This window comes from Petromyzon marinus, chromosome 6, assembly GCF_048934315.1.
Source record: "Petromyzon marinus isolate PM22_M1 ecotype Great Lakes invasive population chromosome 6, UKy_Petmar_22M1.pri1.0, whole genome shotgun sequence".
NCBI lineage: Eukaryota > Metazoa > Chordata > Hyperoartia > Petromyzontiformes > Petromyzontidae > Petromyzon > Petromyzon marinus.
In genome coordinates this window covers 3,215,475-3,234,613 of record NC_133672.1, presented here as the reverse complement: position 1 = coordinate 3,234,613, position 19,139 = coordinate 3,215,475, and the positions used below count along the sequence as shown (strand labels likewise).

General features: G+C 39.6%; 1 protein-coding gene across 6 annotated transcripts in view; it reads left to right on the top strand.

Moving 5' to 3' along the window:
* TTC6 (tetratricopeptide repeat domain 6) overlaps window positions 1–19,139 on the top strand; it is a 56,753-nt gene that overhangs the window by 8,591 nt on the left and 29,023 nt on the right. For 5 of the 6 annotated variants that reach the window (XM_032948338.2, XM_076064018.1, XM_032948337.2 and 2 more), the window contains 13 exons: window positions 751–873; window positions 1,179–1,295; window positions 2,340–2,794; window positions 2,969–3,482; window positions 3,787–3,916; window positions 5,955–6,130; window positions 6,627–6,763; window positions 7,347–7,516; window positions 8,744–8,864; window positions 9,824–9,974; window positions 11,083–11,165; window positions 14,650–14,726; window positions 16,456–16,613. In XM_032948338.2, the coding sequence (XP_032804229.1) occupies window positions 751–873; window positions 1,179–1,295; window positions 2,340–2,794; window positions 2,969–3,482; window positions 3,787–3,916; window positions 5,955–6,130; window positions 6,627–6,763; window positions 7,347–7,516; window positions 8,744–8,864; window positions 9,824–9,974; window positions 11,083–11,165; window positions 14,650–14,726; window positions 16,456–16,613 (2,412 nt within the window). Of the gene's footprint in view, window positions 1–750; window positions 874–1,178; window positions 1,296–2,339; window positions 2,795–2,968; window positions 3,483–3,786; window positions 3,917–5,954; window positions 6,131–6,626; window positions 6,764–7,346; window positions 7,517–8,743; window positions 8,865–9,823; window positions 9,975–11,082; window positions 11,166–14,649; window positions 14,727–16,455; window positions 16,614–19,139 lie in introns of those variants that run through there. The other variant, XM_032948341.2, reaches the window with a different exon arrangement.

Below are 19,139 nucleotides of genomic sequence, written 5' to 3'. Positions count from 1 at the left end.
CTGCCAGTAACCATGTCTCCCTTCTGCTAGGCTCGCAGTTGCAATATAAGAATTATACCATTATACATTTACTAAAATAACTACATTATATCGAATGTATAAGAACATTTTGAGAATAAGGAATGAAAAAGTAGAACTTGATTTCTAGCCTAATTTTTAAGTTCCATTTTCATATGATCTTTTAATCAATGCATTGGTTTCAGATGTATTTTTAATACAGTACAGTATAATGTAATAAGTGTGAGTGCATACGGTACCTTTAATATATTCTCTCTTATGTGTGCCGTGCTGTGTATAAATATGTATTGAATATGTGTGAATAACACAACATAATTTACAGCTATTATCAATCCACTGCTTGATGAGGACCTCCCCTTGCTGTATCAGTCATGGGGGTTGGTGGTCCATGCTTCACCACACTAACTAGTCAGTGTGGCTTTGTGAAGGTACCCAGGATCAGTTAAACTATCACTCACCGCTGATAATAGCCATAGCTGGGAATCAAACGTAGGTCACCGGGTTCATAGTTCAGTGCGTGAGTCACTGTCTCACCCACCGCTCCACCATGTGTGTATTTAAAAATAATAAATGACTTGGGAAGGAGGTGGGGGATGATTTCAAACTGTCAGGCTTTCTTTAGGTATTATAATTAAGTATAGAAAAACGATGAATTTCACCAATTGACTGATAATGTCATTTCATCTTACGGGGCATTATACAACTGTGAAACAACGTTTCTGTTACGAGCAGACTGATCTGTTGAAAACAATGGCCGATACAGAGGCACTTCCTGCTGAAATGGATAATGAAGGCGATGATGATGATGATGAAGAAGAAGAGATGAGAGAATGTCTTGAAGAGAGAGATCACACCGTGAGTCGCAGAATTCTATTAATAACCATCTTTATTTTTTATGACTGTGTATTGAATACATATTTAAATGTAATCTTGGTAAAACATCCAACATAGGACATACATGAAAAAAAAGCTGCAGCTTTACACACTTTATTTTTCACACATTTCAAAACACAACGATGCACTTTTACTCAAACCATACGCTGCACAAAAGTGTAAATGTGTCACAATTATATATATTGCACGTCACTTGCAGTAAATACTCTGTTAAAAAGATCATTCGCTTTTTGCTGGTTAATAATTGGCGACCTGGAATTGAATAGGGTCGTGTGTTATCTCGGACTTATGGATCAGAGCCAGCCTTGGGCAGACCCGGGCCATTGCGGTCACTCTGTGACCTCGTGGTGACCTGCGCAAGCCCTGGCGGGGCACGGAGCCAGGTACATGCCCCCCCCCCCACACTGAACACAGGCCATTGTTCTGCAAGGTTTAGCCCTCTTGACGAGCTTTCAACACCGGCTTGGCCACACACTTTATTTACCACCGCAGGCCAGCTCTTGTGTGTACCCACATGTGTTTGCACTTGGGGTGTAGCCGTACTACAGATGAAAAGGTGTAGTGTAAAAAAAAATAACTGCGTATATATGTTCTCACCTTGGGATTGTTTTTCTTTCAAGTGGAACATTTTTAAACAAATACTGTACAGCCGAATGTAATAATACGTGTGGCGAAGTCTTCAAAATGGTGACCTGTATGAAAAATAATATTGTTACAAGTCGAGATGTTCTTTGTATTCTGCCTATTTTTACAAATGCTGAGGTTTTACATTAGGCTATTTAAATTATTGACACTGATATTTTTTACATTCTCAGCAATTTGTGAATCTTCATAAATTATTACTGAGACAAAGTGCGTGCATGTGTAGGTAATGTCCAACTCTGTCTGTTTAAAGATAAAGTATGTGCTTTTGTTATTGAGAGCAAAACAAATTCAGCACGATTTCTAAACAACTTCTAGTGTGTGTGTGTCTCATTTACTGGAGATGTGCATGTTAATATCTATCTCTGACAAACTGCCCCAAAATTGGTTATCTATAGCAGGTGCATTAATATGTTTTGCATGTTTGTATAAATATTTACTGTGTTTAGCATAACTGCATGTTGCTGTTAATATAGCAACTTTTTACAGGGTGACGTGTCATATGTGCATCGTTATGAACGTCCGCTTGCATTAAAATAGCTCGCATTTTATTTCTAAATTGAGGAATGTAGCCAGTGGAGTCCCATTATGGAATCCCGAGTTCATTTTCATGAGTGGTTTAGTTTCCTTAGTTCATACTGTTTTGAAATAAAACTGTCAATGCAATTTTTAACATCACGTAAAAAAACAAAGACAAAATGTAGTGCAATTGGCTGCCTCTAATTTGATACGTTCCTGTCAAACAGTGCATTAATATCATTTGTTTTTTTGTTGCTTTATTACAGCAAGAAGTTTGGGAAACATGTTCAAGTGAAAAATGCGATGATCCAAGACTTTTAAATTGGCATGTGCATTCTGTAGTCGAGAAGGTAAACCACATGTTAAAACCAAGGAAATGCATATCTGAGCCATCTTTAAATCACGAAGATTCTGACTTTAATTTGAAAGCACCTTCTGACTTCAGGACTTGCATGGATGAACTGGAAGCTCACAAAGCGATGATAAAATTTGCTGCCAAAGAACTTAAAGATGCTTCTGCAAAAAGTTGTGATCAAACAGAAGTGTGTGTTAAGCCAAGGCAAAAAATTGCCAAACTAACTCCAGCTGAAAAGGCCAGAGAAGCAGGTCTAAAATATGTCCATTACCCAAAGAAAAAAAAGAAAAAAAGACATTCACTCCACCCAGACAAGCTCGAAGCTGTCTTGGATCAGCTCCAGTTACCCCCAAGGCTCTTGACACGGTATTATGTGTGCCTTTACATAAACACTTCTATGGCGTTGCACGGAATACCGTACACACTTCATATTAGATATTATCCTTCCGACTGAAGTTTTCGAGATGTATTTTTTTTTCGTGTGCGGTTCCTAAAGTGTGTCATTTACAACAAACAATTCCATCTGCTTTGTTATTGCAGGTGTTGTTCAGATCCTCATCTGCAGAGCCCACGTGGGAAGCCACCCTCGTGGGTTTTACACAGCGTTCATCGTGACCGCCGCAGACCAAGCCTTCCACGTTGTTTGGATTTTGGGAGCTTTGCAGACAATCAGGGAAGATTCCCAGAAGATGAAAGTCCTCGGGAGTGGGTCCGAGACATTTGGAACCGCTGGTTTGATGAAGTGTTTCCTCCAACACCAAAGCCCAGCAACAACTTATTGCATGCATCCACAGGGACCAATTCGGAGGCGTTAGGTGTATCAGCAGTAGATAAGACAGATGTTGAAATTCGTGATGCTAGTGCTGCGCCTGCTGTTGTGAACATGGGTTTTGCAGAGCTGAAGCCAGGGAAGGAGGATCTTGAAGCAGAAGGTGAACGCCTCTCTGGTCTCATTGAGGCTCAAGGACAGCCCTCGTCATTCCATTTTTGTCGCAGGGGAGCTGTCTACAGAAAGCTTGGGCGGCTTGATTTGGCAAAGTCAGATTTAGATACAGTAAGTTGTATGCAGTTTTATCCATTGCATTTTTTCTCTTTTCACCGACATGTATGCATTGTAATTAAATTCTGAAACGGCTTCGCGGTTCAGCCTGCCGTGAAATCATTTATTTCCTCCGTTTCCTACTCCATTAAGAACCATCGCCTGTGTGCGTGTAAAATTTGACCGTATAATTGGTTTTCAACATGGGAAAAGTATGACTTTACATAATTTCCATAACACACACAGTAATAATAGGACGATACATGTATTCCTCATCAAGAAATATTTTGCTCACTGTCATTAAAAATGTTGACTTCAGGCCATCAACAAGGAAGTGATGCTGCTGGACGCGTACTGGCATCGTCACTTTATTCACCTGCTGCAAGACAATCCACGTGCTGCACTAGATGACCTGAACTTCATCCTCAAACATAACCAGACACGTGCAGGTATTACCCTACGACTCACTAATCACATATCATACCTACATACAGTGAGGGAAAAAAGTATTTGATTCCCTGCTGATCTTGTACGTTTGCCCACTGACAAAGAAATGATCAGTCTATAATTTTAATGGTAGGTTTATTTGAACAGGGAGAGACAGAATAACAACAACAAAATCCAGAAAAACGCATGTCAAAAATGTTATAAATTTATTTGCATTTTAATGAGGGAAATAAGTATTTGACCCCCTCTCAATCAGAAAGATGTCTGGCTCCCAGGTGTCTTTTATACAGGTAACGAGCTGAGATTAGGAGCACACTCTTAAAGGGAGTGTTCCTAATCTCAGCTTGTTACCTGTATAAAAGACACCTGTCCACAGAAGCAATCAATCAATCATATTCCAAACTCTCCACCATGGCCAAGACCAAAGAGCTCTCCAAGGATGTCAGGGACAAGATTGTAGACCTACACAAGGCTGGAATGGGCTACAAGACCATTGCCAAGCAGCTTGTTTAGAAGGTGACAACAGTTGGTGCGATTATTCGCAAATGGAACAAACACAAAAGAACTGTCAATCTCCCTCGGCCTGTGGCTCCATTCAAGATCTCACCTCGTGGAGTTGTAATGAGCATGTCAATGATCTCAAGGCAGCTGGGACCATAGTCACCAAGAAAACAATTGGTAACACACTACGCCGTGAAGGACTGAAATCCTGCAGCGCCCGCAAGGTCGCCCTGCTCAAGAAAGCACATATACATGCCCGTCTGAAGTTTGCCAATGAACATCTGAATGATTCAGAGGACAACTGGGTGAAAGTGTTGTGGTCAGGTGAGACCAAAATGGAGCTCTTTGGCATCAACTCAACTCGCCGTGTTTGGAGGAGGAGGAATGCTGCCTATGACCCCAGGAACACCATCCCCACCGTCAAACATGTAGGTGGAAACATTATGCTTTGGGGGTGTTTTTCTGCTAAGGGGACAGGACAACTTCACCGCATCAAAGGGTCGATGGACGGGGCCATGTACCGTCAAGTCTTGGGTGAGAATCTCTTTCCCTCAGCCAGGGCATTGAAAATGGGTCGTGGATGGGTATTCCAGCATGACAATGACCCAAAGCACACGGCCAAAGCAACATAGGAGTGGCTCAAGAAGAAGCACATTAAGGTCCTGGAGTGGCCTAGCCAGTCCCCATACCTAAATCCCATAGAAAATCTGTGGAGGGAGCTGAAGGTTCGAGTTGCCAAACGTCAGCCTCGAAGCCTTAATGACTTGGAGAAGATCTGCAAAGAGGAGTGGGACAAAATCGCTCATGAGATGTGTGCAAACCTGGTGGCCAACTGCAAGAAACGTCTGACCTCTGTGATTGCCAACAAGGGTTTTGCCACCAAGTACTAAGTCATGTTTTGCAGAGGGGTCAAATACTTATTTCCCTCATTAAAATGCAAATCAATTCATAACATTTTTGACATGCGTTTTTCTGTCTTTTTTTGTTGTTATTCTGTCTTTCACTGTTCAAATAAACCTACCATTAAAATTATAGACTGATCATTTCTTTGTCAGTGGGCAAACGTACAAAATCAGCAGGGGATCAAATACTTTTTTCCCTCACTGTACACACGTATTTCACAAGACAACATGATACAGTAAAGGTACAACGTCACGTATGCAACTCACATATCCGCCTTGACCGATTCACCGGCCAAACTCAGTGCATGATGTTACTGTCATTTTCTATACACGTTCACAACTCGCTTCTAATCTATAGTAGTACATTTTCCCATGTTTAACAAGTAGTTTGTGCTATATTTTTGGTCCAGGAACCTATATATGCCTACGGTCATTTTCTACATATATTCATATATCCATCTATTACTCAGTTCGCAGTGAGTCAGATGATATGCGACATTGTACTCGACTCATTTCAGTAATAAAAGCTAAGTGTTGCGCGACCAATCCGTTGCAATGTCTGTAAAGCACGTCACATTTCAGAGCTCTGCAAATGTGAAGGCAATTAACTGCTGGTTCTGTCCTGTATTTCACAAAGATGCATATAGATCCCGGGCAGAAATATACAGCAGTCTTGGAGACATTGACATGGCTCTGTGCAATTACAGCCAGGCTATAAAGAACAACTCTGAGGATTATGAGAGTTACTTTCGACGTGCGGAAGCCAATCAGCGGAGGGGGGATATGCAACTGGCTATGCAGGATTATGCTCAGGTGCTGTATGTTTTAAATATAAATCTTTGGCATATGAACATTGCACACGTATGTTCTAGGTCATTATTCATAACGACACCCTCATTAAGATTGGTTAAAAAGCTAAATATGTTTATACGTAAGGATTGAGCAACTGATATTTAGAGATTATTACGTATTGTACGATGTTTAAAGGTACACGCACATTTATTCGTGGTTGTTTTTATAATTAATTTTATGTTTCACTGCAATGTAATAAGGCACGATTAAAATCTTTCTATTTCATATGCATATTGTACAAGTGATATTTAGATTATTTTCCCATGCTTATGTCTATATTCAAATAGCCCTGCTGTGTGCTTCCTATTGTACAAATGCACTGACAACGGGAATTAAATGTTTAACTTACATTATTGCAAAGTAATTTAAATTCAGGTACTGCATTGCCTCCAAATGTACTGCAGTATTTTATTTAAATTGGAGAATACATCTTAACTCTGAAAAATGTCACCTCCAGGCTGCCCGTATCAACGCAAGCCAGGTGGAAGCGTTGATAAGGTGTGGAAGATTTCACTTGAAGCAAAGAGATTGGGCTGCTGCCATCCAGGACTTTACAACTTTGATTGATCGAGAGCCTAACAATGCACTGCATCGGTAACTAGTGCGCCTATAATGATTCATTTCGATAGTCCATTCGTTTTTGTCATTTTTACATTGCATAGGTATTAAGTTCTTAATTGTTTCTCGTTATTGTGCAGTATTGTTTGCCTTATAAGCCGTAATGTAACATTAGCATGTAATTTGCATATGGTTTTCATTCATTGTAATTGATGTATTCGAATACAAATTATACATTGTCTGTATCGCGAGCATACAGAATTGATTTAAATCAATGAATTGATGCATCCTTACATTCCCAGGTAATTCTCTACAGCAACCATTATATAATTAAAACATACTTTCTCAAAGCCATTTTTATGTTGGCCAATCATATATTGCATATTTGTGCTACAATTTGTACAAATAAAGCACATATTTGGAGAGAGGTGGCAAATTGGTTATAACCTGTACTGAACCTACCTTCCTGAGCTCAATTTCCAGCCACAGCTCAAACCAATCGGCACTGATCAGTGTGATCACATAGAGTTAACAAACCCCATACCCTACACGACATGGGGAGGCCTTCAACCAGCAATGGCTTAACGAAGGGCTTTAAATTCTATTTTATTATTTCCAGTACACATCGAGGAATAGCGTATGCCAGTGTGAATTGCTACAAGGAGGCAATCAAAGACTTTACGTTGAGCATCCGCTTGGACCCGAAGAACTGGATCGGCTTCTACCATCGAGGGTGCCTCCTGCGTGAAGCTCTCCCGACAAAGGCTCTGCAGGACCTCAGCATCTCAGGTGTGATGTCATTGAAAGCTATTGACCAGCAAGAGACCTCACACCGGCAAGATCACACATGCAGGAAATCATAACACTAAAACTAAACAAACTGAACTTTTTTTTATTATACTTGGTAAGGCCGACTGAGCTATATGGCTGTTTTTCAGAAGCGACCTAGCCACAGATGATAGCTCAACAAAGTGGCTTTTGTGAAAAGTTATAGTAGCCAAATACTTTAAACGCACGTTTCTACATGTGGAGGAAAAAAGCAGAGGACCCGGAGAAAAATCCACATGACCACGGGGAGACACATGCGAACCCATGACCTCTTGTATACCAGGCGAGGTAGTTAACATCTCGCCACTGTGGCACCCCTAACACATCATCCAAATAGTCTGTCCTACCTTCAAGATCCTCCATGGACGACTCGCTCCTACATACTGTGTCCCCTTTTCATCTCACCCTCTTCCACGCAACTCTGCTCCAGCAACCAAGCTCCAGTCAACCTTTGCTCAGTGGGAGGTCGCTCAGTCTCCCCTGCTGCCCCCATCATCTCGAACTCCCTTCCCCCAGCCATTTGTGCTCTCGACTCCCTGCCCTTGTGCTGGACTAAAGATATTTGTTCTCTGCCTATGAATGACTGCCTTGTCCAATTTGTAAATTGTATTGTACTTTGCTTTGTTTTTAGTGCAGATGTAAGTTCAGATAGGATATGTTAATCATTTAACCTTCCTTCATTTATCTACAAGGTTATTCGATTCAGTTTGAATATGTACAGTGTGTGCACTTGCATTTGGATTAATCATAATTTTATTTACATGTTTGCAACGTGCATTTACAACTTGTGTTTGTGCATAGGGTGCCTTGGTGGCGAGATCTTAACTCCCTCGCCTGGTATGCAGGAAGTCGTGGGTTTCATCGCGACCCTGACGCTTGTACGTTTAGAGTATTCATGTTCTCCCCGTTGTCGCATGGATTTTTCTTCCAGCCCTCCTGTTTTCCCTCCACATTTAGAATCAACATGCGTTTAGAGTTTTTGGCTACTATACACTTCCACACAATGGTAAGTCACTTCGTTGAGCTATCATGTGTGACCAGGTCGCTTCTGAAAAAGAGGTCAGTGGGCCTTACCTGGTCAAAATAAAATATAGTTTAGTTTATATGAACTTAGATCGCAATCAAGTAACATTGCTTTCTTACCAGCTTTGAATACTTTACTTTTCTTTGTGGTCCTTGTTTCTGCAGTCCTCTTGAACAACCGGGCAGACAATATGCTGGCTTTCCTGCACCGTGGGATGCTGTACGCCCAGATGGGAAGGTGGACAGAAGCAATCTGTGACTTTGAGATTGTACAGCAGATGGACAGGTTGGTGTGTTTCATCAATTCACCGTTAGCCTTTCAGCATTGCTTAGTATTCCATTTCCATGTTCCTGGTACCATTTGTGAGAAATAATACATTGAAAGACAAGTGTGTGGCTTATGCAATAATGAATCCTAGTCAATAGGTCTAATGGGTCATGTGATCGCATGCCCCTGTACCTTAGCAGCAGATAGCAGTTTTGTCAACATACCACGAAGTGCATCTTAAGTAGTACTGGGTATTTTTTTAGCACGTAGCATTGCATCCATTTATTGATTCAAATCGATTCGTATTCTCACGATGCCTTCACAGAGCTAGAATTGTGCGTGTAAGAATCGGTTATTTTTTATTATTACGTGTAATTTGTTCGCATAAACCCTGCAGCTACGTGAGGCTATACATGCACCAGATTATATTTATTTTACTATTCCTAAATTTGATCTCGACCACGAATTGTGGCACTTAATTGAATCACCAAAAGGGAATAATTGTAAGATGCCTCTGCGTGGCATCTGCAGCTGTGTGCAAGAGTTTAAATAATGCAACGGACTGGTTTCAAAGTATGCTATCATCAAGACTCCGATAACATAATCCACTCATAATAAGATATGTGTCTATAAGCTGACCATATTTACTTTGGGCATTTAAAAAAAAAAGGGAATATTGAAATGAATGGAATGACCTTTGTATTAGCATCCCACACGTAAGTGATTTTCACGTACACATTTCCATTCTGTTTAATGTGTAAAGATCATCTTGAACTACATTATATTATTAAGTAAATATATGCATACATTCTTCAGTTCTAAAACGAATAATAGCTGTGGAGTCTAGATCGTGCAACGCTAATTTTTTTTGTACTGATTTAAACATTTACCTTTATGATATATTTGCTTCTAATTTTGTTTTGTTCCACGGTAATATTGTCACCTAACGGCTGCTCCTTGTGGGTGATGAATGGAAGGACTGTGGCCCTAGCCCACATGAACCTAGGACTGATCCTGCTGACGGTGAAGAAGCAATACCATGCGGCCGTGAAGTGTTTTACTGCGGCCTTGAAGACCTTGCCTACCTGCATCCGCGCCTACGTGCATCGGGCTGAGGCATACCATAAGGTTGGTCGAAGCTGCTGCCACACGCTTTTTTTGGTGTTCATGGGGAGAGGCAGTGGGTTTCGCGTTGCTGGGCACACGGGCCTTTGCCACGCTCTTCTACTCTCTGTGTGTTAATTCCACCAGGTCAATCACGGTCTTTGAAACGAGGTGATAACCATGGAAATGCAATATCTCTTTCCAATTTGAATCTGAATCCAAGATCAGTTGTGAGTGATCTCCCCCAAATTAGAGAGTGTTGAAACATAGAACAAAGTAAAACAATCAAAGCAGAACTTAATTTAATGTATAATCTTCCGATAAATAAGTTACTCTATTTGTAACATGTTGTATGAAGATGTTGTGTAAGTGAATAATGTTTTAAATTCCCCAACAAATGTCACCAATGATGTGTATATGTATCGCGCTGATGCAAATTTAAAGTTTACTGCATGTGGTTACCACGTTGCATTGATTGGCAACTGGGTGGAATGCTGTTGCTCTGTATAATGAACTAGGACTGAATGCATTGGTTGGTAGCTAAGGATGATCTGCAAATACCACTATCTATAGTAACAAAAGGGACCAGAATCAATGAGAAGACACCCAAAACAAACGCAAGCAAGACATCAAAGATCACCACACTGAAGGCTTCACAATGGGTCAAAGAACAGTTGCTAAGAATTCTGAGGCCACCCACCAGTTTCGTTCATTATTCAACTCAAAACATATATATAAATATTATAAAGATTTTCACACTTACTGTAAGGTAAAAAATATATACATATATTATTTTGTGTTTGCTGTTGTTGAATATCCTGGGATATGGTTTGTTATAATTATTATGCATGATGCCACCATTATATTGCATGATGCCACCATTATAAATTAAATGGTCACCTTTTTATCTTAATATGCATTAATTTTATTTTGCTGTCAGGAATTTTGGAAAGCAATGGTGAATTTGGGCTGAAATAACCAAGTATTTTTATATACAAATAAAACACTGCAATTTCAGTGATTGTATTACTCTGAAATGCCGATCAATGCAACATTTTTTTAAATCTCTTTCCGTTTCAATTTTTTTACAAAGTAATGTTCAATTGTCAAACGTGTTTACATTTTCTAACAGGTTGGCGACCTCCACAGCGCCCTCTGTGATGTGACCAAGGCGATCCACCTGGAGCCAACCTCGTTCCACCTCTACCTGATGAGGTGAGACGCTCCACGGGGCAAATCCTCTGCCAGGCCGGAACATTGCTGCCATTTTTAGCTTTTGCGGGAGGTCAGCTTTTTGCCAAAGAGTTTCAGGATTTCATTTGCTTTGTGCATTTGCTGGCAGCTTACAATTGGATTAAGTTTCTCCCAGGCCAGACCCTGATTTGTCTTCTCAGCGTTCCGACAGAAAAATGTCCAAAGGCCAGGATAATGATCTGATCGGAGCTGTTGATGAGCGGCGCTTGGTGGCAAAGTGCACGGCCTGGGAGTGAGCTTGTGTCAAATGTTTTTGGTTGCTAAGTTACGGGGATGTGTTAACTTCCAATATTGACAGTTTTTTCATGTTAAAATTGTATTTTTAAAACTATTACTACTCACGGCAATATTTCATGCTATATACATGTTCACAGTAAATGCATAGAGTTTATTGTTTAAATATTAAATCCGTACTTGTATACAATAGCAATAGCTCAATTGTCCATTTCTTCAACAGTGCATCGATGGTGATTGATTTTTTGTGCAATGGGAAAAATTTGTTGATAAGCAAATGTATATCATACATTTGATCATATTAGCCTTTTCTTACGTGAAGTCACTCTAAATTGTAATTGTTATAATAATTTACAGCCCTTCATCAAACCATTGCCAGATGAAAGGTCTCCCCACGTTGTCAGGCATGGTGTTTTTATCTTTAACATGTAGGCTTTCGCGACCAATATCATCCATAATAGAGGTTTTTGGGTTAGATCACGTAAATATATTAATGTGTCGTTAAAACCCGCCACCACCCGACACAGCCAAAACAGCCAACTAGTTTACGTGACAACCCTTACGAGTTGGCTGTGTCGGGTGGTGGCGAGTTTTAACGACACATTTATATATTTACGCGATCTAACCCAAAAAACACTATTATGGGTGTTTTTATCTTGTTTATCAGAAGTATTTTATTGAAGTCAGATGGGGTTGAATATGGGAATACGAGAGGGCTAAAGGGAAAATGGAGTAACACCACCAAGCGAGTTGTGTACATATGTATGTTGAATTTCTTTCGTACCGTGCGTAGCCAACGGAGGAGATAGGGTCCCACGCAGGGGGTGAACGTTATGAGTGGGAGAGACGCAGTGGAGGGTGATGCTTTGAGGAAAGTGTTGTTGGGGAGGCAAATGAGGGTGCGAGGGAGACATATGGGCCTTTTCACCACACTTGACCACGTTGGACAGTAGTGCGGGTTGGTGATGGGGACGGCGAGATCCCGTTTAGATATTGCTCTCGCCACTGACGTTAGCCGCAGCTGGAAACTGGACTCGTGTTGCCAGGCTTATAACGAAAGTGCGTGAACCCGCTGCTTCACTGCTCAATTGTAGCATGCAACATTGAATTGACAGTGCGTTTTATAACAATGTGGGTGTAGTGGTGGCGCAATGGTGAGCACGCTGTGTCATGAACCCGGCAACTTGGGCTTGATTACCAGCCACGGCAAACATCATTAGTTCGTGACAACTGAACCAGTCATGGGCCCCTGCTCTCTTCACTGACCTGCACTGACCAGCGTGGTGATGTATGGATGATTAAACAACTTCTGTGACTTACTAGGCACGACAAAACGTTAATCCAGCAGTGGATTGGAAAAATGGCTGTACATGTATAACAATGGGATTTGTGTCCTTCATACAGCTGCCATGCGAAGGCCACGTAATTGTGATGTTGTAATTTTGGAATCAAAGACTAATGTGGAATCAAAGGCAATCATGTTTCATGGATGATAAGACCTATATCGGCCTTTGCTTCATTTGTCATTTTTGGGATAGAAGAGTCGAGGTCTGCCACACTTGTCATGGAGACGCCCACCCCAGCATGGGATTGATGCATCCCTACCCCCTTTCTACCCTACCACTCCTATCCCCCCCCCCATCTCTCTCTCTTCCCCTACCATTGCAACAAAGGGCCCCCTGCCTGGCGTGCACAATGAAGCTTTAATCTCTGTTTACCTTTCCCTCCCTCTCCTCGTGCGGGTCCCTCTCTCACACGGATTCCATTTCTTGCTGCTGTCCATCAGCTCTGACGATGCACAATGGCCAACATTGGCTACCCCCCTCCACCCATCGCAAGACAATCGGCAGATTAACACCTTGCGCGTCTCCCCCGGGGAACGGGCCCTGAGCCTGAGCACAATAAAAGGGGTCTCCGAGAGCTCTGTTTAATGCTCGCATCTCCCTTCCTTAACTCCTGCTGCCACCCAGGGAAGAGCAAACAACATTAGCATTTAAGGCACAGAAAAAAAAGCAGTAATTGGACACTATGGTATTAGTATTGGATTATCACTCGCTACCTTTTAAAGCCATTCTTTTGCAACCGTGTCTTTTTTTTCTTGAGCCCATAAAATATTAACATCATCTATGCAACAACGTTGATGATGTAGAGTATTCGTGTGTTTATAATGTCATTAACTCATCAGCATTCTAAATATTTTGGCTTCAGGACTAATGGAATGTATGTGTACATTTATGCGGGGATGTCTAGAATTACACCTATTGCTCTACATTTTGTTCGATGTATAGCATGATTATTTTGAAATTGCACGAATAAAAAACGGTCACTTAAACTCGTATTAATCATCATAAGTGTTCTGCTGGAAAATGTATTCCATAGAAGCATGGCAGAGCAACTTTTGTATACAACTGTTGTATGCAATGTGGTAGGTATCTGAGATTGTTCTCCGTACTTATGCATATTATAAGTTTCACAAAATATTAAAGTAAACAATGGCTTTCATTTTTGTTAATGTGATTGATTCATATAGTCACTATCTTCAAAATAAATATGGTATGGTAATGTGCAGTATTCAAAACAGAGAGGGCTGTATTCATTTTGACAGAAATTCAGTTTTTCCAGCACTGTATTTCATCATAAATAGCCAAACGTTTTCCAGCATAAATCACTAACATATTAATCAGAGGACAATGTACAGCTGTTTTTTTTAAATAACATTTCCAAAGAAAATATGAAATTAAATGTAGATATGAGCAAACATTTAACTAATTACTGTCATAGTATATAATAAATGTATTATATACACAAACAGCATATAATTTAAGGACCTTTTTTTGTCAGTTGAGAATATATATTTTTAATTATACGGTCAAGCGATTGGGTCCATGTGTGCCTGACTTTGAGAAAAGTATGTCATTTAAATTTCCGTTTAAAGCTATCGTGACTGCAGGGATTCATATTCTTGGTTCTTTCGGTAAAGTCACGTAGAATAAATTTTATTGTTTTTATTATTTCCATTCTACGTGACTTTACCGAAAGAACCAAGAATATGTCATTTAACAAATATTTAACTTTTGTAAACAAAAATTATCCTATCATTAGAGACGTTACACTCCTAAAATCCATTCATTACGTGATTAGGACGTGGCAGAAAGGGCCATCCAATGGCAATTCAACGCAATGTGCCTGCATTTCGTATTTTCTTCTGCAGAGGGCAGTATCTATATGAAATGAACAACAAGACACTGGCTGTCTTTTGCCTGCGCCACGTTTTAAAAATGAGTCAAGGTGAGGTTACACGCACACACACTTCTAACATACATGTAAACAAATGCATGAGTAAATATGGAACTTTAAAAAGCAGATTTATTGATGCAATTTGCGTTGGCTCTGACCCATATCGACCTTGAATATACAAATCACTACACTTTTATATGAACGGTGAATTTACATTTTATCGGTATATTACATTAAATTATTAATATATCTATGAATAGTTTCACTGGTATATAGTAAGTCTATACTAAGGATAAAGGAGCTAAAGATATATTTTTTATGGCTATCCTTGTTATGTGACCATTGTATATTCACATACGTTATTTTATGACACATTTGTTGCATACATTCAATGTGATATGTCATATTCAGCATAAAGTGTAACCTTTATCGTGAATCCTAGATATATATTTCATGTTGACAAACAAAAGCTCAACATAATATCTGGTATAATAGAAAAAAATGTCATAAATTCCATATTGAATACAAAAATACGCCATAATAATGCATGCGACTTGTACATGTTTCAAATGTAAACATTGCCATAAAAGTAAAAGCTTGGTGAGTATTGGTTTAGAGTCAGAGATGGAATATAGGACATAGAATAGGTGATAAAGTGCAGGGTTTAAAACAAACATAATGAAAGACATTCAGAATAATTGGAACAAAGTCAAGGCTGCAGTTTTCTGATTTTGCAATGTTCTAATTTACATACGAAACGTATGTAAATTGATTTGTTATTCATCTTAGAAATCCCAGAAAGTTAAATTATTGCAAGATTTTTCTATCAGTCTTTCCATTCACCCATTGTCTTTGCATGAACAATTGTGCTCATTTACACATTTTTGTCAAAAGCATTGAATTTTTGTTAAGGCATTTTAGTATGCGAAGTAGACTTGCAATGCAAATTTGGTGTATATTGGGAAATGAATGTGATGTGATAAACTGTCAATCACCATAACATAGATAGTGTTAAATGCAATTCAAATATAATTTGAACATATTTAGATGCAATGTGTTTCAGTTGTGTCAGATGACATCACGATTGGTTGCAGCAATATATTTCAGGAATCAATAATTTTGTGCCTTATTTTCACAGACTCGTTTAAAATGTTTACAACTTTTTAGTTTGCGTCAACATTCTAAATGTCACATTGCCATATTATTGGCATATAATGTCAGAATCAGAAAATGTATTTATACTGGAGGAATCCGATGAGCTTTCAAGCTCTTTTTTCACAGATGTCAAGATAATGTACCGTACACCAAAAGAGCATTGCTTATTGCACACGCGATTCGATCTATCGTGGCTTTTAACAAATCGATATCAATCTATGAATCAATGCCATTTCTTAATTTGTTTATTCATATTTGATTTTGCTTGGTTGTTGGGTTTTAAATTGCTTGGTATGTACGTACGTGTGTTGGGCTTCTTTCGCGCCGTGTGTAGCCAATCGTGTATATGGGATTTGATTCTTATATTTAATTAATGTACAGCGTTGTGGGATGACGTTGGCATGAATGACGCTATTTAAAATGTAAGTATTATTATGCGCAAAGAGTATGCAGTCTTTCTTAGATTGACATTAAATATAAATTTGCACAAAATAAACTATAGAGGGCAGTATTAAGCTTTATGTAGAATTAAAACTTCAAGTTCGAGAGTGCTTATCTGAGTCGTGCGAATTAATGCTGGATGTTTGTACGCAACTTATGCTAATGTATTGGCACCATCTGTCAGAGTTGGGCTTGTGCTCAATGCAGCAGGCGATCATCCAGTCCTTTCTAAAGGACCATCAGCAGGCCATCGCGTGTCTGGCTGGCATGTGCAGCATGCAGCCGCAGGTCACCACGCTTGCTTTGCTCGGCAGCATTCAGATGAAGGCCGAGCAGTTCCAGGTAATAACATGCCATTTCAGAGAGGGAGAGACATATTTTGCATAAATACACAGGACGCAGTATTTCAGTTGATGTCTTTCATCATTTAATTTTCTCTGATTTTGCCAAATGAAATTAGAAAGACCGAGAAACCAAACATGTGTTTAGATAAACAATACACCATAATTAGACATCGCAGACAGAATGTTCACTTCATGTATTATAAATTATGGGGTATAAAAGGTTTTATAAGTAAAAAAAATCACACTTTCCAACAGTGGATTTATCCTTTGCAGTAAGTATAAGGATGGCTCGTGTTAAATCACATTCAAAGGTGCATTTTTTGTCCTTTTCTACGTACCACAATGCCACAATTATATAAAGGTACATGCATATATCATTGTAAAATCACTTTGCATGTATGTAGTATGTATGTTGAACTTCTTTCGCACTGTACGTAGCCAACCACGCTAATCTGAGGTGTGGGGGAAGGACAAATTAAACACAAAAAAGAAATGAGTTTCTAATCTAGACACAAAAGTGCATATCTTGAGTGGCTTCCTAACATAGGGAGGGAAAGCATTCCAGACGGCCACGGAAGTGCAACTGAAAGCACGCGATGCAGTGACTGTCTTTTGTTCGATGGCTAGCCAAAAGCCGCTGCGAGGATGACCAAAATTTGCATGATGCTTTACGCTCCTTGACGAGATTAGCCAGGTATTGTGGTTAATTTGTGGCAAGCACTTTGTGTGTATACCGTAAGTAAAAGCTTACAGCATAAGGCAATTAGCCAGGTGGTGCAAACTCACCGTACTCGCTGACACGCCGTGAACATTAAAATGTGTCCTCACATTGCGGAACAATTTGAGTGGGAGCATTAACATTTGTATGACTCATTCAGCAAGAAGTTACATCCACCTTGCATTTTGCTTCCCCTGAGCTTCTGCACTTTGTTGCATTACATAGGAAAAGAGAGCATAGCATTAAATTATCGAGTGTTATCTTGGAAACAAAGTCTGTAAAGCATATATCATGACATCGGTAGGGTAACAAAAGGAGGAAAAATGAATGTATTCATCATACCACGAGATAGGCTTCACAATACAGCATATAACATGCATGCCACGTTTCTATAAATCACAAATTAGCCAAATATTAATTTTATATATCGATAGCTTTGTAGTGCACACACGCACACACGTTGTGTTCTATTGGCGAACTAGATTGCATCGCCTTCTCAGAATCAGAATACTTTATTTATCCTTAGAAATCCGATGAGCTATTAAGCTCTTTTTCACACATGTCTCAGTAACATCAAGCTACTGGTGGTTGCAATAGCCCCCATGAGCCAAGGACGTTGGATGCTACCACCGCGGGTGGCAAATGCTACAAGTATCCACCTTGAGAAATATCCACCATTCACAGTATACACTGAGAGTTGACTCACTAGGGTTTGTACTCTCTGTTTTATAGACACTTTATATTTTCATATTTCTTGGATGCTTCATATCACAGTTTATTTTTCAAATCCATATTCTCTATCAAATATACCTTGGCACCCTTTTTAGATTAAAACATTTCGATAAAAAGCTACCACCGTGAACTCGCCATCATATATATGATTCTAGGAATAAGATGCTTAAAGAAAATATGTTTTAGAAATTGCCACACTGGGTGGTACCAATACAGTAATCACTGAGTTGTGTATCATCCCGGCATCATTTCCATCTCCATACAACTCGAGGATATGCAATTCCCCATGGATGAATAACCATACAATTGAGTTTAGAGTGTCATATTTATAGATTTAAATAGGTGTTGCTTAAAATCGCAGCAACGACAGAGGCAGTAAATGTGCTTCCACTATTGTGGTGGATTACATTGAACACTTCCATTTTATCCCCATATCTACGAAGCAAAAACTCAACACATGCATCAGTAACCCTGTCCTTAACGCATAACAATATATAATAATAAGTAATGTTTGAGGCACCTAGTCCTTCTTCATCGCACATAGGTTCTGTGAGCTATAGATTCTACGTATGTGTTATAGGTTCTATGTGCTATTACCCAAAATACCACTTATATATTTTTGCTTCAAGGCATCACTGCCAATGCAGTATCAACAAAAACATTGTGGATGTGTATCATCATCATGGGACCTCCTTTGCCAGTACCAAAATATAAGAATAGGTTTTCCCCTTTTTCTGGCAACAAAACAGGTGTTAAGATGTTAAAACACCAAACTGAAACCTTTTACAAGGAATCATGTCTGCATTAACCACAATACTTGTGGTCAGAATGCAAACAAAAAACATACTCTGATAATATAAGCATTGTCTTTGAAACTGATTGGTCCACACCAGATACAGCTTTCTTTTGAGCCTAGTCTCAAAACGGTGTTAGACCAGAGGACGCCAAGAGGCGTACAGCACAAAGACAATGCACTATCAGAGTAATGAGAGCTCTCATTATAATTCGGCTAATTTGACTTATCATACCCAGTGCTGCTTACCCACATTCATAATATCCTGGGAATGTGACATG